Source organism: Pteropus medius, unplaced genomic scaffold, assembly GCF_902729225.1.
Source record: "Pteropus medius unplaced genomic scaffold, Ma_sr-lr_union100, whole genome shotgun sequence".
NCBI lineage: Eukaryota > Metazoa > Chordata > Mammalia > Chiroptera > Pteropodidae > Pteropus > Pteropus medius.
In genome coordinates this window covers 1-21992 of record NW_024341344.1, presented here as the reverse complement: position 1 = coordinate 21992, position 21992 = coordinate 1, and the positions used below count along the sequence as shown (strand labels likewise).

Genomic DNA, 21992 nt, shown 5'->3' with positions numbered 1-21992 from the left:
GTGTGTGTCCTTCTCTTATAGTTGAGCTTTGATTCCTGTTGGTACATCAGTGGTGGAATTGACTCTCAGACTGACTGACAGTGAAGATTGGCTTCATTCACAGTGTAGGAGCTGCCATGAGTGTTTGACCACATCGAGCGACATTTGCCCCAGCAGGCTCTAATCTCTGTTGAAGCCACCATTTGGGTGTTCCACTTTTGAAGCTAATCAGTGGTGCTCTATTGTGGTCTGAAGTTGGACTCTGGGTTTGTTGGTTTTGGAACCTCCTTAGAGTGACTTCCATGCAGGCCAAGGTCATCCAATGCTTGTGACCTTCCTCTAGCTACCTGGTAGGAACTACAAAGCAATCTGTGGTTGATCACTGCCTGTGGTGGACGTGGACATGCGTAGGACAGGTCACCCTGAGAATGAGGGCAATTGCTACCAGTACTACTCCTGGGGCAGCTCAGACAAAGTCCCAGGGCACCTCCTGAGACCTGTAGCCACTTGTCTGCTGCCCATAAATCTCATCTGCTGAAAGATCCCCTAGCAGTATGTAAGTTGAGTGAGATGATATCTCAGGGTGGAGTCAGTGGTGTTCACCATGTTAATGCAAATTTTGGTTTGTTGTCATTGCTGAGCCCAGAGTCACTCTACAAAGGGCTCTGAGCACCCTGAGGCTAGCCACAGCTTACCTGGGGCTCACAGACCCCCAAAAGTAGTCCAAGAAAGATAGCAGCACAGGCTGGGTCTGTGAGCTGAGGCTGGCTGTTTGCTGCTGAAAAACCTCCTGTGATCTGTGGGCCAAGGCTGAAAGTGCCTCCAGCAGTGCTAATTTTGGGTGAAGTGGGGTCTCAGGGAGTCGCTAGGGTGGAGCGAATTGATTTCATGAGGTTGATTCAGATTATGATTTGGCCATGTGGGGTTAGAACTTAACACAGCAAAGGTGGTACTTGTTTGTAGGCTGCACAGGAGGAGGACTCAACACAAGGACAATGACAGCTGTCAATCCTTTTACCTCTCATTCTGAAGCAATACAACTCAGCTTCTCCTTGTATGTTTCTGGCACCTCTTGAGCTGTTTTCTGTCTGCAAGAGCCCAGAGTAAGTGCCTGGGAGCAAAGCGGTATTGTGTACACCCGTTAAGAGAATGCCTGGGTTTCCAGCAAACTTTTCTTTCACCCTGATGGACAGAATCCTCACCGTTTTTTATAGCCAGATATTGTGGGGACTTTTCTTCCTGACACTGGTGCAACCAAGATATTTTTCCCAATTCTCAACCATCACACATGGGTATGAGTCCAGCCCATTTCATGTCTCCATTCCTTTTACCAGTCTTGATGTAGCTTCTTTTGTATATCCTTAGTTATAGGACTTTTGTTCAGCTAGTCTTCAGATGGTTCTCCATGTTGATTGTTCTATAATTTAGTTGCAGTTTTATGTGGTCATGAGAGAAGGCAAGCACAGTGTTTACCTACTCTGCTATCCTGACTACTCCGATTAAACTAAAAAGGTATATTGCTTTGGTTTATTTCCTTTCAAACCTTCTTTTATAATTAGTTTTACATTCTTTTTGAAGTATCTAAATGAATTTCTTATCTTCTTTAAATAAGTCCAGTTTGTTTGTTTTTTCCCCCTATGTTTACCTGGCACTAGCAGAACAAACACTAAACACCAAAAATTTCACTGGAGAAAGATTAGCTGTTTTATTATAAATGGCACCACCCAGGAAAATAGGAAGCAGAAGATCAGAAGCTCAAACTTTTCAATCCATGATTTAGGGCGGGTTTTTAAGGTAACAGATATGCAAAAGCACTGCCAGGGCAAGTTTTATTTGGAGGACCTTGGAGCTTGGCCATTTAAAAGGAGTGTCAACACAGGACAATGAATCTTCTGTTTCTGAAAAGGTTACAGTGTTCAAGTTCTGGTTATATCCTGGTCCTGTGTGTGCGCGCGTGTGTCGGTCTTTGATGCGTGTGTGTGTGTGTGTGTGTGTGTGTGTTGGGGGTGAGACTTTGGTTCTGGGCACAGTTGGAGTTCTCTCCTCTGCCCATGTTTCTACTGTATGACTTGCAGTTTTAGCCCGTTGTCTCTGAAAAGCAACTTGGTATCTTACTAAACAAGAGAGAACAATTTTGAGCTAGTTCTGTGGTTACACTTATAATCTAATGCTATGTACTTTTTTAAATTTTCTTATTTCCAAGTAAAGTTTTATTATTTTTTTTAATATTGGCCAGCCATGTCTTATTTCTTATTTTAAAGAGAACACTTTTAACATTTCACTATTATGTATGACTATGCGATATCTTTTAAATATATGATTTATTGTATTAAAAAGTATCCCTGTCCATTACAAGTGTGCTAGACATTTCTCTTTTAAATAAAAAATAGAGGTTGAATTATATAAAATATTTTCTCTGAATTTATTAATATGACTATATAGTTTTTTTCCTTTAATTAGATAGCATGATGAGTAATATTAACAGATCTCCAATTTAACTAAAATTATATTTTGGAATAAATTTTATCTTGAACTTATAATTTAAAATATTTTTAATACATCATTGAATTTATTTAGAACTTTTAAATTTATGTGTATCTGTATAATTTGTATATGACTTTCTTATACTATTCTTCTCTAGTTTTGGTGTCAAAAACATAGTCTGATAAAATGCATGGGGCAGTTTTTCTCTTCTTCTTAGGCTCTGCAAGAGATGTACAATTATACTTTTTCATTTCTTGAACACTTGATAAAGCTCTCGGTAAACTATTTTGGTCTTATGTTTTCTTTTTAAGAAACTATTTAATATGCACTTATTTAATGAAATGGCACTGTTAAGATTTTTTAATTTTACATCGATTCGTACTATCCATTTGCAGTGTTTCCAACACAAATCTCAAATAAATATCTAATTGGTGCTTTTCTTAATAGTTTCTCATGTGTTAAAATATGTAGGCACACCTACCCACACTTTTATCCTTCCTCCTTTCTGAGACCATTACCTCTACCTGTACATTCATCATACGCTCAAAACTTCCACTTGCCCCATTTATTATCACTTTCATCTTCAATATACTTTGTTTCTTTTACTACTGACTCCTTCCCCTCTTTGTTCAAACATGCGCACATTTATTACTGTGTCTTAGATCTATGATACAACAAATCTACTATATCTTAGAGAAAGTTATCCTTGATTACATTACCAATTCTAGTTTTCTCATCCTTTCATTAACAAACTTCTCGAAAGTGATCCACATTGACTAATTCATTTTTATGACTACTTTTATTCTTTCATCCTCTGCAAACTATGCAGAAGCCTCATAATAAAAACTGTATTTACACATTTGCCAATGATCCTTTAATCACAAAATTTAATTGCCATTTTTTCAGTTCTCATTTTTCGTGACAGCTCATTCTGACTCTGCCATCTACTTAGCTACATGGCTATGGGGAAGATACATAAGTCATTAAAACCTAAGTTTACTCATCTATAAAGTGGGAGAAAATAATAACTAATTTATAAGAATATTGAAAAGATGAAATCAGATGAAATATATAAATGCTTTAGTATATCTTGGGAACATATTTAGTAAATGATCGTTATTATGTATTATAAGTCATGTTTTTCTCCCATCCACCAATTGTAATCCTCCAGTCTCTTCTTGTTCTCTATTCATTTGTTCAAGTATCTAGTGCATCTTCATTGTTCAATTATAACCTCTCCTTAAAGAACACTTACGTCTGTGTCCACAAGCTTATCCAAATGTAGAACTCCAGTTCTACATTTTTAATGGCAATTAAAAATTTCTGCTTAAAAGTCTCTCGCATGCTCAAAATAACATATCTATAACTCATTTTATAATTGTCCTCCTTAGTATATTTTGCTTTAGCTGTTTTTATATCTGTCAACAGTGGTACCTGACAAACTAATTCAAATTTAAAATTTGTCATCTTTAATGCTCTTTTCTCCAACATTCTCTAAATACGGTCAGTTGTCAAGTCTTACTGGTCATTCACATTTACCTTCATCTCTTTTATCCTTTAGCTTCATTATTACTGTTCTATTTTAGGCCTTTACCCCAGATATTGCAGAAAAGGGTCTGATGCTTGAATAGTGCTCAATAAATGTTAGTTAAATAAATTAATGATGCTTTTTATTTTAAAAAAATTCTTGGCTTAAATGCATTTTACACTTTATTAAGATATAGTTTTGTGCATTAATCCCCACTCAAAAATTATCTAATGACTTTGGATTGCTTGCAAAATATATTTTGAAAGTCTCATTGGCTGACAAAGACCTTCACGGTCCACTTAACCTGACTGTCCAGTGTTATTTCTCCATACTCTACTCTATAAACCTTCTGATTCAAACCAAACACATTTAATACGCTACATGGTTCTCGTATTTAGTTCATATAGACCTCAGTTTATTCTCTTCCATTAAACATACTCACTGGAGTTCCATTGTAAGTCACTGAGCTATGCATTGGAGATTCAAATATGAATAAATAATTACAGATAGCCATCAAATATCTTAGACTCTAGACATATAACTAGATAATTTCAACAACATGTGTGTGCATTAGATGCTTTAGAAGCACAAAAGAGAGACCCCCAAACCAACCTGGGGATCAGGAAAGAATTCCTAGAGAAGAGGGACAATTGCTGAATCTTAAAAATTAAGAGTAGAGGTGAAGTACGTGCATTTATTTTAGGCAGGGAGAAGAAAGGCTGGGTTAAAATTTTAGAAAGAGGGGAAAACAGAAAAATAAATTATAATGGATTCAATCAGCATTATGAGAATATAGCTACAAGCAGTTTGGCTGCTGGGACTTAGAGTATAATGCATGAAGTAGAGTGAGAAATGGGGCTAAAGACGGAAGCAAAAGTTCAGAAATGTCTTTTATCTTCCTTGTCTTCTTCTTCTTAGATAAACTAAGTCCTGTTAAATGATACCACAAATTAAGTGAAAGATCAAGGTAGGGAATACATATTTGGGAATAACCCATAGAGTTATAATTGAAGAGTAAAGTTAGTTTATAGCTAAATTAAAACTCAGAGGATCAAGGTTCAGTCTCTTCCCTGCCTTCTATTGCCTGTGTGAATTGAAGCAAGCCTTAGCTTCTCTGAATCTCTCCATCTGCAAAATAGAAATAACTCTTATCTTGACTACCTCATACAAATATATATATATGTTAACTTTTAATTGTGACACATAATATAAAATTTACCATCTTAACTAGTTTAAGCACACAAATTGTTTTTTAATGAATCAAATGAGAGAATGTGTATTTTAAAATATATTAGTAGTAGTATATCAGCAGAAAAAATGAAAAGCATAAAAAGTAAAAAAATGAGTGAAGGGCTGAAAAGAAAGTAAGGTTTACTGACTGTGTATTCTAGAGAAGTATGATCCTAACTGAGGTCTATTCTTACACATATGGATATTGTGGGGCCCAGTGACCAGCTCTATACTCTTCTGAGAGAAAAGATTATTTAGCCACTGGAGTGCTTTTAAGACATGACCCTGGGGAATGTCTAATTACTATGTGATACTTTTCCCCTAATTTGTCCCTTAGAGGGAAGAGTGAGATGCACCATTTTCCTTTAGATCTGCATCATCTTAAGAGAAACTCCAGGCAAAACACTATTCTGAATATTCCCTAAAGAGGCTTCAGAGACATGTATATCTTCATTGACAAACTAGTACAGGGGGGCAAGTTACTGCAGAGATTCTAAGGTAAGTTCTTGTGTCTTAGGCAGGGTAAGTACTAAAACTATTGAAAAGGCATTATTCAGTTGAGAATGCTAGCCTGGCTTTTACTCCTTTACTGTGCCTGCCCAATACTCTGATATATCCTTAATGATTCTAGACCCATATTTACCATAGTCTTTCAGGGTAAAATTTTCTCAATATATGGGGTAATACTTCATATTTTTAAAACTTTATTACATGAATGGAGATATTAGTATATGAGACATGAAACCAAGAAAGAACCTTAGAAGAAATATAGTTCAGCTAACGAATGAAGATATTGATAATATCTAAAGTTTTCCCAACAGTAAAATTTTGTTGAAACTTAAAGAATTACGGATTCCTATGGAGCCACAGAGAAACTTAACTGCTTTTGTTTCAGGACTAAAATTTAATTCAAGTTTCTTTTTACTATACAAGAATATTTGTAGGCTGAGCTTTGTTTGTAGGCTGGTTATATGTCATTCTAGGTCATTTAAAAAATGTCCTTTATGTGTTTCAGAGGCAAGAATAATGTTCTATTCAACTATAAATAGCCCTTAAACCTATGGTAGTGATTGGCACATAACAGAGGATCAATCAGTATATGAGCATTAATTGAATAAATGTATGAATGATGAATAATGATGCAGCCTTACTAGTGAGAAAGGCCTCACTCAGAGCAAAAAAATAACTACTCCATTTGCCTCTTATGAGCCATTCATCATTGAACTTTTCTTGCCTTTTCCATAGCCCTATAGTCTCCTGCTTTGTTCACCTGTTTTCCATAATGACAGTTTAGCATGGCCATTCTCTGGTATTTTAGGCTGAGAAAAGACAACATAAAAGCAAAGAAGTGGCTGCTCCAGTCAGGGAACACTCAGATCTCACATCTTTCCTCATGCAGTCTGCCCTTCTGCTAAGCACTCTTGCTTTTTCCATTCCAAAGGTAATCTCTCTTATTTTTTTTCCTCAAGGCCTCAGGTATAAGGAAAGAGGCATTCTTCATAAAATAATCTTCCTAGTCTGCAATGCATTTGTTTTAATCTGTTTTTTTACCCCCAAATAAACAAACGGAAAAGACATCAAAACCTCGAATAGTTCTAACTATATAGTGGTACACAGAGAAGAAAACAGACAGAATGACTGACAAATCTTGACCTAGATTTCCAACTGTGATATAAAAAATAAGAATGGGCTTGTAAGGCCTACAGACCAGGCTTCCAGTTTTTATTCTGGATCCTAGCTGTGTTGTATTTGGACACATTATCTCTCCCCTTTGGCTCACAATTTCTTTACTTACAACACAGTAATAATAATCTGTCTATCATAAGTAGGAATAAATGAAATAAAATATGTAAAGTGCCTAGTATTATGACCATTAAAAGATAACTTTTCAATAACACCATTTTATTTATCCTTTATGATTCTTCATGAGGAGCTTTCAGTCTACTTGAGGGAGATCATGCTTATATAAAAATATTTAAAATGCAAGAAGGATATGTTAGAAATCATAAAAGATAAAAATATAAAGCACTTTTAAGGGTCAGAGGAGAGAATATTTACTTCTGACAGTGAGGATCAATGAGATTTCCATGATAATGAGAACACTTAATGGATAATGGCAGCTAAGATTCCAAAACAAAGAGATCAAGAAAATGGAAGGAAGGAATGACATAAGCAAAAATAGAAATGCAGGAAAATAAACCTATTTGATTGAGCTGATGAGTATGCAGAAAAATATTTGCCTCTGAAATTTAATTAGAACCAGATCCAAGAAGAAAAGGAATATCAAGCCTAGATCTTTGGGCTTTAACCTTAAATGCATTTGAAAAAAGGTCAGTAAAAGCTATGCTTAAGAATCCTCATCTGTAGAATGAATTGTTGGAGATAAGAATTCCAATAAAAAAGATGTTAAAATAGTCAAGTGGTAATGTGTACTGCTATCACTTTAATTAGCCTTGAGAAAAAATTTAGTCACTCTTTTTGCCCAACAAGTAGATGCTGGTATGATTTCTATTGCAGCTGATTTTTGTGACACTTTTTTTTTCCCCAAGATAACCATAGTTATAAAGAAGTGATTTTTTTTTTTTTTATTCAGAATGATTTCCTTCCTTTGTCTCTTAAGGATGTGACCTCCTTAAGAGGGATGAAATATGCAGCGGAGGAGTTATATGCTTGTCCAAAATTTGACAGCCACTAATTAGGTTCAAGGTGGTTCTGGAGAGACTCTTGGCTTGAGCAGCTATCAATATCAATAACTGAGAGAGGAGAAGGAGTTATAGATAAAAAAGAGAAGAAAAGGAGGAATATTTCTTGACATCTAGGTACTTACCATCTAATGAGAAACAGGCATGTTACTCTGAAACCAACAGAAAAAGCAAAGAGATAAACATACATAATTTAGCCAAACTCAGATTAAATATCAGAGATAAAAAAGATGGGGAGAATAATATAAAGGCAAAGAGAAGAGCTTCTTACAGTGTCTTTATATTTTTTTAATTACTTTTCTGAAGAATAGGAGTAAAGAATAGTTGGAAAGAAAGGTATATGTTTTAAAGCGATATTACTCAGCCATAAAAAAGAATGAAATCTTGCCATCTGCAACAACATGATGGACCTAGAGGGTGCTGTACTGAATGAAGTAAGTCAGTCAGAGAAAGACAAATGCCATATGATTTCACATACATGCAGAACCTAGAGAACAGGATAAACAAACAAGCAAAACAGTAACAGACTCATAGACACAGAGTATATTTTGAAGCTGCCAGATGCGGAGGTGATGGTCGTGGAGGTGAGTGGAGGAGTGAAGGGATTAAGAGGTACAAATTGGTAATTACACAACAGTCATGGGGAACATTGTCAATGACATAATAATTATGATGGTGTCAGATGGGTACTGGATTTATCGTGGTGATTACTCTGTAAGTAATACAAATGTCGAATCATTGCTCTGTACACCTGAAACTAATATAATACTATATGTCAACTGTAATTGAATAATAAAAAATATTTTTTAAAAAGCTAAACAGAAGAGCAGAGAGTGTGAAGAAGGACTAAGAAATGAAATAAGTGACTTAACCTCCAGAAAATATTTCCAGAGATTTAATTTATATGTCACTTTGTGTTTTCTTTGCATCAGTTGAAGATGTTTACAAAAAAGTTCATTTAGAAATCCATAAGCAAATATTCCAGATACTTCTGTCATGGAGGTACAGTCAAGAGATATTTCTAACTGACCTGTTTGGGATACCAGAGTCAGCAAGTAACTGATTACAGAAAGGAGTGAAACAATTTTAAGTGAATAGTCACCATCTCAATTCTAGAATTTTCTTGTCTTCTTTCTTCCCCTCACAGATGACATGGTTTATGGCCCGTGGGAATCAGACGATGGTCACCGAGTTCCTCTTTTCTATATTCCTGCATGTGCATGGAGGTGGCCTATTATTCTTTATTCCCTTGCTTATCATCTATGGATTTATCATAATTGGGAACCTAATGATATTCATTGTCATCCAGTTGGACATGGGCCTGCACACCCCCATGTATTTCTTCATCAGTGTCCTCTCTTTCCTGGAGATCTGGTATACCACAACCACCATCCCTAAGATACTCTCCAGCCTACTCAGTGATCAGAAGACCATCTCTCTGGCTGGCTGCTTCATGCAGATGTACTTCTTCCATTCTCTTGGTATCACAGAAGGCTGTATCCTGACAGTGATGGCTATTGACAGGTACATAGCTATCTGCCATCCTCTTCGTTACCCAACTATCATGACTTCCAAACTTTGTATTCAACTGACAGCTGGATCCTGCCTCTGTGGCTTCCTACTTGTACTCCCTGAGATTGTGTGGATTGCCACCCTACCTTTCTGTAGTTCCAATGAGATCCAGCAGATTTTCTGTGACTTTACACCTGTGCTAAGCTTGGCCTGCACAGATACTTCCTTGGTGGTCATTGCAGATGCCATACATGTGGTGGAGATCTTGGCCTCCTTCTTGGTCATTGCCTTGTCCTACATTCGGATCATCATGGTGATTCTGGGGATGCCTTCAACTGAGGGCCGTCACAAGGCCTTTTCCACCTGTGCTGCCCATCTTGCTGTGTTCTTGCTTTTTTCGGCAGTGTGGCTGTCATGTATTTGCGATTCTCAGCCACCTACTCAGTTTTTTGGGACACTGTGATTGCTATCACTTTTGTTATCCTTGCTCCCTTCCTCAACCCCATTATCTATAGCTTGAGAAACAAGGATATGAAAGATGCTATTGGGAGGCTTTTCTGCTATCAGAACAGGGCTGGTGGTTTTGGGAAATCAATCTAGATCCTAGAGACTCTGAAGAACCTCCTGGAATTTTGGAATTTCCCTATTTCTTATCTTGTTCATGATTATGTTCTTTTTCTATTGCCACAGCTATGTGTTCTATTATTATAAACAAGAATAAAAAAGTGCTATGTCCAGGCAATTGATGGCAATTGCATAGCCTGTTCACATCAATGCCTCAACAACGTTTATAGTAGTTGAAGCAGAATATGTGGTTCTCCTTCTTTATAGCACAGGTTAGCTTCTTCCTAACACTCTCCCAGCTGGGATCCTAATTTCTCTTCTGTGGTTCCATATGCCAGTGAGACAAGAAAACAGAATAGAGGAAAGACATCATAGTTTTGAAAACTTAATAGAGGAAAGACATCATACTTTTGAAAATTGCTACTGTTAACTTCTTTAGTTCCAACAAGTATGGTATTCAGTGAGTAAATTTGATTACTAATTAGTATGCAGAAAGTCTATGGCCATGCTACCCTGAACAAGCCCGATCCCGTCTGATCTCAGAAGCTAGCAGGGTTGGGCCTGGTTAGTACTTGGATGGGAGATCACCTAGGAAGACCAGGTGCTGTAGGTGTAAAAAAAATTAAAAATAAGAGATTGTAAGCTGACAAGGTCCTTGCATTCTGTGAGGTCAACCAAGGGTTGCCTCGCCTAAATATAGATAGATAGATAGATAGATAGATAGATAGATAGATAGATAGATATAGATATATATGGTTTTGGCCTCTGAAGGCCTCGAGTCTAATGATTCATTATTAATGCTATTACTAAAAATGTCATTATCCATTGAATTCCCTGTTTTTCTTGACGTGAGATGCAATAGTCCCTATAAACCACTGTCCCAACTATTAAACTATTCTGTCTCCTCTAAATCTTACAATGTTTGGCATTTGTGCTTCAACCTCTTAGATACATATATCTTTATTTTGTCCTTTCATTGCTCTCAATCCTAACCATTGATTTTTTTCACCAGAACATCCTTAACCTTTGGGATTAAAGCTCAAAAATGATTATTTTTACCACTAGTGTCCCCTATTTTTCAATATTACTCCAAATTCATGCAATCTTCAAGAAAGTTTCCTCACACTGATATCCCTGGCACCGATATCAGAACCAATATGGGCCCGTATTTTGATGTGACTTACTGTCTGTCTTTTTGTTTTTCTTGTTGTTTCTTGTTTGTCCCACATCTCCGTTCAGACTAAGTGTCCACAGACAGCAGGAATAAGAGTCTCTCATTCTTCTGAAGATCATACGGCTCAGCATAGAATTCTGTAGATTATTTATCGCTATTCAAAATTTGTTGTCGGCTAGTGTAATCAACTTATCAAGAGGCTTATCTGGCTGAGAAGACAGGTAGATCAACACCTATGATAGCAAAAGGAAAAGAGAAAAAAGAGATAAACTTGGTGACAACAACTATGACAAGCAGTGTTCATATTAGCCTAAGGAAGTAAAAAGAAAAGGAATAAAGGAGAAAGCATCTGCCATCTGGATGGAGGTAGATTTCAAAGGAACCAGACTAAGATAATAATTCCATTCAGAATGATGTAAGAAGAATGATGGGGTGAGGATCTCTCTTGATCTCTCCTCTTGAAATTAAAACAAAAAAAAAATGAACAGCTATAATCCAACAGAAATCACCCAGCCTAGCATATCAGAGCATCTGAAAGTGGGTAAATCCAGTGAGCAAGAGTAGAGGAAATAAAGAGGAGCAAAGAGTAGTGTAAAGACTGGTGCTGTGGACACAGCCCAGAGCTTCCAGCAGGTTGCAAGGAAAGGAGAAATTATGTGCAGTTTGTGCTCTTTGAATCTCTGAGCAGTCCTGCCTAAGTGAGTGATCAGCATATTCCATGCAGGCTGAGTCCAGTGACCAGAGCAGAGAACAGGACAGAGACAAAATACAAAGGGGAACAGCTGTATTTTAGTAACTACCATTGCTAGGCAGAAAGCTGAGTCATGGAGTCTGCCCACCTACCTCCACCTTCTAAGAATGTTCCTCCCTATAGCTTCCCAGAGCTAGCATCAAAACCCAGTACTGTCTACGGCCATGCCACACTGAACGTGCCCGATCTTGTCTGATTTGGAAGATAAGCAGGATCAGGCTTGGTTAGTACTTGGATGGGAAACCACCTAGGAATACTAGGTGCGATAGGCATTTAAAAAAATAAAGAAAGAATAAAATTAAAAAAAAAAACCAAACAAAACAGGATGGCATCTGGCTCTTGTGGCAGTATTGAGATTTCAGGAGCTCTTCAGAGGTTTGAATCCCATTGCCTTTCACATTCTCTCATGGATTGAGCCCTGAGACTGAGGCAACCTGGTCAGAAAAGAGACACATACTTCCCAAGGGAATAAAAGGCATTTTCCCACATAGAGCAGAGATTCAGAGGTCCTGGGAAGTGCAGGAAGCTTGGGTGTCATCTACTGGAAAACGAAGCAAAAACCTCTTCTTATCAACCTGCTAAAGAAAGATCACTCTAATAATAATTTTTTTGAAACAAAAGAAGAGTATAAATGCCTGGGTGGAGAAATAGTCCATCCAATACCATGAACATCCTGGATGACAAGGCAGCTCAGAAAGTAAAAAACCTCTAGGAAATAAGCTTAAAGACATAAAAATATGCTATTTAAATGATAAAGAATTCAGAAATGCACTTCTGAAAAAAACTCAACAAGATGCAAAAAATTCAGACCAACAATTCCAGGAAATTAGAAACAAAATAAACAAACAAAATGAATACTTTGACAAGGAGATTGAAACCCTAGAAAAGAACCAAATAGAACTTCTGGAGATGAAGAACACCCTTAAAAAGTTGAAGAATGAAATAGCTAGCTTAGGAAATAGAGCTGACCACATAGAGAAAAGAATTGATGCTATTGAAGATAGAAATCTGGTAATGACACAAAAGGTAGAAGAGAGGGACATGGGAATAAAAAAATAAATAAATGAACTCCACAAGAACTATCTGATACTATCAGGAAAAGCGACATAAGAATAAAGGGTATACTGGGAGGAAAAGAGAGGGAGAAGAGAACAGAGTATATTCAAACAAATAGTCAGCAAGAATTACCCAAATCTATGGAAAGAGCTGGATCTCTGAATCTAATAAACAAATAGAACACCCAATTATCTCAACCCTAAAAGGCCTTCTCCAAGACACATTATATTAAAATTGTCAAATATTAATGACTAAAAAAGAATTCTCAAGGCAGCCAGAAAAAATATGACAGTAACTTACAATGGAAAACCCATTAAACTATTATCAAACTACTCAGCACAAACCTTACAAGCAAAGACGGAGTGAAACCAAATATTCAGACTATTGAAAGAAAGAATCAGCCAAGAATAATATATTCAGCAAAGCTCTTCTTTAAATATGATAAAGAAATAAAGACCTTTCCAGACATACAAAAGCTGAGGGAATTTTCCACCAGAAGGCCTGCCTGCATTACAGGAAATACTGAAACAAAATGACAAAAAATACAAAACTGTGAATAAGATAACTAACAGGCAGATAGAAGCAGAAAAGCACAACTCTTATAAAGAACAAAGTATAAGCTTAAACATTAGATAATGGCTAACGGCAAAAATAATAATAATAATAATACTAAAGAGAGAAAAAGAAAACAGCTACTGCAACTTAGAAATGAATGTTCAGCATATATAATGATAATTTAAGACAAGAAAAACAGAAAAGGGAAGGGAGTAAAGATCCAAATCCTCAAAGGAAAATGAAGATTAGGTGCATGCATGCAGAAAAAAAATGGACTCTGTGTGTGTGTGTGTGTGTGTGTGTATAAAATTATACATAAACTTAATGGTAATCGCACTCCATAAATCCAGAGCTGAGACAGCCAAAAACAAAAACAAAAACAAAAAATTTGAGGGAACAGAGAAAAAAATCCACAAAACAGCACCAAATAAAAATAACAGAAGAAACACAAGAACAAAGAAACAATTGAAACACCGAGCTACCAAAAAACAAAAGATAAAATGATCATAGGAAAACCTCATATTTCAGTAATCACCCTAAATGTAAATGGAATGAATTTACCAATAAAAAGCCACAGAGTTGCAGAATGGATCAACAAACAAATTCCAACCATATGCTTCTTTCAAGAGACCCATCGCAGCTGCAAGACAAATATAGACTCAAAGTGAAAGGGTGGAAAATGATACTCCAAGCAAATGGTATCCAGAGAAAAGCGAATGTAGTTGTACTTATATCTGATGAAATAGACTTCAAAATAAAAAGGTAATGAGAGGCAATGATGGACACTTTATAATGATAAGGGGACAATACATCAAGAAGATCTAACACTTATTAATATGTATCCTCCCTATCAGGGAGTGCCAAAATATATAAAGCATCTACTAACAGAACTAAAGGGAAAAACTGAAAAAAACACAATCATAGTAGGGGAACTAAACACCACACTGACAGATATGGACCGATCATCCAAACAGAACATTATTAAGGAAATAATATCCTTATGTGATACAGTAGAACAATTGGACATAATAAACATTATACAGCCTTTCATCTCAAAATAATAGTTTATATATTCTTCTCTAGTACACATGAAACATTCTTGAGGATAGACCACATGTTGGAACACAAAATTAGCCTCAACAAATTTAGAAGATTGAAATCACACAATGCATATTCTCCAGCCATAATGCTTTGAAACTGGAAATCAACTGTAAAAAGAGAGCAGGAAGAACCACAAATATGTGGCAATTAAACAAAATGCTACTGAAGAATGACCAAGTCAGAGAGGAAATAAAAAGAGAAATCAAGAGATAAATGAAAACAAGTATGAATGAAAGTACAACATATCGAAACTATGGGGATACAGCAAAAACTGACAATAGAAAAGTTTATATCATTACAGGCCTATCTCAAGAAATAAGAATGAGCCCAAATAAACAATCTCACATTATCGCTTAAAAAAATAAAAAAAGGAAGAACAAATGATCCTGAAAGTCAGCAGAAGGAAGGAAATAATTAAATTAGAGCAGAATTAACTAAAACTGAGAACAAGAAGACATAGAAAAAATAAATGTAACAAAGACCTGGTTCTTTGAGAAGATTAATAAAATTGACAAAACTTTGGCTAGACTCAGTAAAGAAAAAGAGAAAGGACTCAAATAAACAAAATCAGGAATGAAAAAGAAGTCATGACAGTTATCACTGAAATACAGAGGATCATACAAGAATACTATGAAAAATTACATGACATCAAATTTAATGACCTGGAAGAAATGAACAAGTCCTTAGAAATATAATATCTTCCTAGATTAAATCATAAAGAACTGGAAAATCTAAACCAATCAACAGTAAGGAAATTGAATTAATCATCAAAAACACACCAAAAAGTAAAAGTCTAGGACCAGATGGTTTTACCAGTGAATTCTAGCAAACATTCAAGATGATTCCATACCTCTTTTTCTCAAATAGATGGGCAAATAATTTTTGACAATAAAGCCAAAAACATACAATGGAGAAAGGAAAGTCTCTTCAATAAATGATACTGGGAAAATTGGAAAGCCACATGCAAAAGAATAAAGGTAGACCGCTATCAACATACGCTAAACTTAACTCAAAATGGATCAAAGACCTAAATATAAGAACTGAAACAGTAAATTGCATAGAAGAAAACATAGGTACTAAACTCATGGACCTTGGATTCAGAGAGGATTTTTATGAATTTGACTCTAAGGCAAGGGAAGTAAAACCAAAAACAAAACAAAAAAATAATGAATGGGACTATATCAAACTAAAAAGATTCTGCACAGCAAAAGAAACCATCAACAAGACAAAGAGGCAATCTTGAAATAATCATGCTAAGGGAAATAATTCAGACAGAAAGAGTTAAAAATCATATTATTTTACCCATATGTGGGATATAAATCTGAAAGAAACAAACACAGAGACTCGTAAACCCCAATAGTGGATTAGTGGTTACCAGAGGGAAGCGTGGAGGGGAGAGACAGATAGGAGTAAATGGGGTCAAATACTTGGTGATGAAAGGAAATTTAACTTTGGGTGGTAAACACACAATGAAATATGCATATGACATATTAGTGAATTATACATTTTTAACCTACGTAATTTAATTAACCAATATCACCCAATACATTTAATAAAAAGAGAGAGAAATATATATGTAAATACATAATGTGTTGGCTGGAAGATTACTGCTTAAAATTTATTATTTGCTTAGGAAGATTACTGCTTAAAATTTATTATTTGCTTAGGAAGATTACTGCTTAAAATTTATTATTTGCTTAGGAAGATTACTGCTTAAAATTTATTACTTGTTGGAAATTACTGTTTAGCTATTGCCATGAGAACATAGGCTGTTAATTATGGGAACATAAACATTCTAATAACAAGCTTATGTGCTCCCTTGAGGGATCTAAAAAAATGACATTTTTTCAAAAGTGTGTTAACCTAGATGCACAAAAACAATAGATGGGGCTTGCTTAAGGCAAAGATAAACCTTTTACTGGTGAAAGTTATGGGCCTGAGGTGTGACTACCCACTATGACCTGCCTAGTTAGGAATTTATGATTAGAAGTTACTTTTGATGAGTCCCCCCCCACCTGCCGCCCGCCCCCAACATCAATTTTGTTAAACTATAGATGAGTTTCTGTTCTTTGGCAGGTAAGCATTACCATGTCATTAATTCTCAAAGCAAGCCAAATATGCCCTCTTTAAGGGTGAAGAAAACAAAGCTGTGCAACATTAACTTACTGAGATGTATTACAGTTATTGGGAAGAGTTTAATTAACAAATTTTTACTCTACATACTAAGTAAAACAGAAATATGTGTTTAGAACTAAACACATATTTTTGTATTTCATCTCACTTAACCCAAGCAACCCACATTTGAGAAAATACAGATTCAAAGAGATAAATGAATACTTAATGGAATATAGGTAGTGAGTGGTGGTCAGGAGGACAGATCTTGAAACAGGCACCATTTGTGGCTATGTGACCTTGGTTACATTCCTTCAACTGTTACTAGGTTAGGGAGTCCTGGAACTCCTGGACCTTGGTGCTTGGCATCTGGCTGACAAAGAATTGAAGGCAGATGCCCAGCAGTTTGTAATCAAACTAGTTTTATTGAAAGCAAAAGTATATGTCTCAGGTGGGAGAGTAGGCTGCCAGCACTGGTCAACCTCAAAGATAAAGTATACTCTCTGAAAAGATAACGGGCTGCCAAGAGAAGTCAGCCCCTAAAGCCCCCTGCTTTAGGCTCTTTTGTTCCGCCTGCAAGGCTTTGGTCCTCCTCTTTTTACCGTAGTCCTTCCTTCCCCTACAAGCTTTGATTGACAGACAGGTTTCTTATATATCCTTCTGAGCATGTGTACAACCATAATGCACTGGTTTGCCCATGGGGGGGTGGGTCAAAACTGAAATATAAATTTATTGTGATGACCATGTAATGAAGAAGAGGTGAATTCTAGGTCACGCCAGCTGTCCTTCTGTGCCTGCCTATGTTGAGGAATTTCCCTATCATTGCCTCACTATTGTGTCAGATCTGACAGCTAAGTCAAGGCTCTTTTTCATTTTGGCTGCTTTGGGGTGGAGGACTAGTATAACTCCTACCACACAACCATTATAACACTTCTGGAGACAGCGGAGCTTAGAAGTGATAAGCACAGATTCTGGGGTCAGAGTGCTTTGGTTCATAATCCTGACATTGGCGCTTACTAGCTGTGTGATCTTGAGCACATTATTACTCTCTGTGCCTCAGTTTCCTCGAACCTAAAGTGGGAATAACAATTGTACCAACTTCATAGAGCAATTGTGAGGATTATATTGAGACGAGACATCACTTGTAAAATTCTTCATCTCTTAGCAGGGAAATAAAATAGGACATCTCTTGTAGAGTTCATCTTTTTAGTAACCTTAGTTAAGTTTTCTTCCCTCCTTTCTTTGGAAAAAAGGCCCACTCCCTCAAATCGTGATAATTGCCCTGGCACTCAAATCCTCTGGCTATTGACAAGGGTCATCAACTCATTGTTAAACAGAAATGATGTTAAGCCAGGCAGGGCCCTTAGAGTCTGAGGGGGAGGGGACTTTAGGCCAAAGGTCTTTTTACTCTTTAAGAAACATATTAACCAAGCCTGTTTCCCTTTACTCAGTTAATAGGCAAATCACTAATAGAAATTAATAGATGTATGATTTAAATAACGAGTTTGTATTTTCTTTTCTTTGTCTAGAGACTGAGGTGGCACTTCAGCAGAAAACCCAAGACTGCACCCTGACTAAATCAGAAAGGGAAAGAGCTCTATGAAACCCCTGTAGGCAGGGACTATGGCCATTCGCAGCAGGAAACAGATACAGAAGAAGAAACCTCCTGTCCCTCACCATCCATACTAATAAAAAGGGGGTTCATGGCTCTTAGAAAAGAGGTAGGCAGGAAAGTTAGTTGGGGTTTTGGGTCTGCCTGCAAAGACACTGACTGAGGTCATCCTATCTTAGAAGTAGTTCGCACTAATCTGCCCACAATTAAGCAAGCCAGAAGGCACTTTTTTAACTCACGCAAAGAAACCAGTAGGCAGAAATTTAGGTACCAGTTTAAGCCAGTCACTCACACCAGAGCAAAGAAGACCCCAGTGACCTTCAACTCACCTGAGTCTCATTATATCATCATTAAAATATGATGCATATGCCTGGAAGTTCATTAATATCATTATAACATGCTGAATTCTGGGAACAAACATGCACAGAAAGCAAAATGATGAATCACTGAGTCCTGTTAATCTTAATTGTCAATCAAGGAAGCCCACCCTAAGTGACCACTCATAGCAAAAAGGGATAAAAAACCTGAAGTATTTGTTACTAGGCCTTTTGAGCCACGTTTCTCTTGCTCAAGCCCACTCTTCTTTCTAATAAAACTTCTTTTCTACTGTATTTTGATGTCTTGCTCAATTCTTTGTTTGAGACATCAAGAACCTGGACAACGTGCCAGGAGAGGATCCCCACTCTCTGGTAAAAATATTATTTGATACATTCATTATGCTTAGAATGATATGAGTTACCCAGCAAAGTCTCAGTAAGTGGGGATTTTATTGGAGCTGATGCAAGACAGGGCAAATTTCCCTGAGTTGGTTGGGGGAGATCAAGCCTTGCACTGAGAGAAGAAGATCCTTTGGCGGAGAGTGTAGAAAGAATTCAACACACAAACCAAAGTTAGAGTCAAAATGAAAGTTTATTAGAAAAGAGATAACACTCCACAGACAGAGAGGAGACAGAGAGTGAGAGGGATCAAGAAGAGAGACTTGGAAAGATAGTGTGTGTGTGTGGGTGGGGGTGGGGCTGGGGTAGGGGGTGGGGGGTGCTGTGGTGTGGGTGGTGGTGAGTGTTCAGGGAATTCAGTTTATATATTTCTTAGTTCCTGTGAGTTATAGTTGAAAAGATTTTAACCCATTTCCTATGGTATGGATATACAGTAAGAAAGGAGAAAAATATGTAGCATGAAAAGTAAGAATAATAGTGAAAGGCCTGCTGGCAGTTCCTAGCCTCTAATACATAGGTTCCCCATGGTTTTAGCCATAGGGAATGAATGATTTTATTTAGTGTAGGGGAGTCACTTAAGGAATCTGTTGTTCTCGTTTCCACTTGCACAGCTGTGGGGAAATGGATTGTTAGCAATCCCAGTAAAAATCTTCCTTTGTACTGCCAGGTATCCTCCTGCCCTTGCTGCAAGGCTGATCAACATACTGTGTAGTCTCAGAATATAGCTTGATCTAACATTTTTAATTCTCTTGACTCCTCCCTACATTAGAGCCGGGATTGAAATGAAGCCTTCTGAGGCTCTAAATTCATGCTTTTTTCCAGAACAGACAGCTCCTATCCAGAGGCTTCTCAAAGGAAGAACAAAGTTGGGCTGGAAAAGCAAAATGACATCAAAAGCAATTAAAAAGAAATACAAAGCATCTTTGGATTCATGAAATGAGACGAGGAAATGTAAGAGTGCACGTGTTTATGAAAAGAGTATTTGGAGGGTTTAGGGTTGTATTTTTAGAGCCAGAGTCTGAGTCTGGATTAAAAGTCAATGGAGATGGGGACAGTGTTGGGTGTTGAGGAAGGGGTGATCATATAGCAAGCATTTTGGGCTTCTCTGAGCCCACTCGGAAGAAGGCAAAATTAGTCTCTATCCAAGTGCTCTCCCAGGAGCCTAGTCTCAGCCAAATTCTTACCTGCCTCGGAGATAAAGGATCTCTCCTGTGTCTGTGCCCCTAATGGCCTGAAATAGTCAGGGTTATCTCTGGGGACTATGCCCTGTAAAGATAGGACTCATTGAAGAAGAGGAAAGGCTCCGAGATCCAGACTCAATTTTGCACATATATCTGAGCCAGACAAGACAAAAGCAGGTACTGAATGATGTCCAGTGGCTGGTAAGTGATCTGGGGCTACTCTGGCTATAGTAATTGGGGATCTGAAAGATGGGTGCTATAATAAGGGATTTGAAGTCAAAGAGTAGATTCAGTGGAAAGGTGACTGAAATAACTTGCACTTAGAATGTCCAGTTTTGAGGATTATAGAGTATCAGATTGAAAGAGACTTTAAAGGCCATCCTTTCCATCATCATCCCCATTTGATACTTAAATTAACTCTTCAAGAGTTTGGCTAACACCTGCTTTGAAAATGTTGAGAGATAGGAAATTGCCCTGTTTTGCTGCCAGAGACTAGCTATGTGCTTACATGGATGGCAGAAAGTAAAGGTTTCTGAGGATGTTATTCTTGACATAGGAGCTGTGACTCTAAAGATCTAATGAGTTATTGTATCAACCAGTAGCAGCTGTATTTAAAAGATTTCACCTAGAGAGGGTCATACACAGATTCTCTAATGGAGGATACTTTTTAAAATATTTTTTTTATTTTTTAATTACAGTTGGCATACAATATATTAGTTTCAGGTTTACAACATAGTGATTAGACATTTATATGTTTGTCCCAGTCAATCTAGTACCCATATTGGTGATGTAAGAATTAAAGATCTAGAGGTTTTCAGGATGCTCCTGACATCATTCCATGTTTGCAAGACCTTACTTGGTCTACACATACAATTGGTTTCAGAAAAGTTAATTTGCAGAAAGATAAAACATCATCAATAACAGCTACCTACACACAAAAGATGATCAAAACAATTTTTTTAATTTGATTTCTCTGAGTGAGTGAGAGTAATGATGATTTCTTCAATAGCATTAGAGAAAGAAGGCAGGACAAAATTTGAGATACTAAATTCATTTAGAGATATTGATCTTGGGATACTGATACTGATGCAAGACAGAGCAAATTTCCCCAAGTTGGAGGGAGAGCAAGCCCTGCACTGAGAGAAAAAGAGAGTCCTTTGGAGGAGAGTGTAAAAAGAATTCAACATACACACCAAAGTTAGAGTCAAAAGGATATTTTATTAGAAAAGAGATAATACCACTAGTGTGGTCTCCTCTCAGAGTCAGACAGTGAGGCGGACGGTGAGATAGACAGTGAGAAACAGAGAAAAAGCACTGAGAGGGACCCTGAGTGTTCAAAAAATTCAGTTTATATATCATTCTTTAGTTTCCATTTCCTTTGATATGGACATACAGTGAGGGAGGGGAAGGAGAAAAGTATTTTAGCATGAAAAGGTAACAATACGTAGAGTGAAACGCCTGCTGGCAGTTCCTAGCCTCTAATACATAGGTTCCCCATGGTTTTAGCCATAGGGAATGACTCTTGGTTCCTGTTTCCCCTTCACAGGTGTGGAGAATGGGTTTTTAGCAATCCTAGCAGAAACCTTTCTTTGTTCTGAGGTGTCCTCCTGGCCTGACTGCAGGGCTAATCAGTATGTTGCAGTCTCTGATTGTGGCTTGATTAACATTTTAATTCTCATGCCTCTTCCCTATGTTAGAAGGACATAGAAGAAATAAGTAACTTTTTCAAGGAGAG

At 37.0% G+C, this 21992-nt stretch overlaps 1 protein-coding gene and 1 pseudogene across 1 annotated transcript; both read left to right on the top strand.

Annotated features, from left to right (window-relative positions):
- The first annotated feature begins 9019 nt into the window (after positions 1–9019).
- On the top strand, positions 9020–10035 carry LOC120592733 (olfactory receptor 6K6-like). The gene is given in 2 exon segments (XM_039850449.1): positions 9020–9824; positions 9827–10035. Coding segments are annotated over 2 exon segments (963 nt in total). The 5' UTR covers positions 9020–9070.
- Positions 10036–10494: 459 nt separating this feature from the next.
- Positions 10495–10612, top strand: LOC120592749 (uncharacterized; annotated as a pseudogene).
- Positions 10613–21992: the final 11380 nt, after the last annotated feature.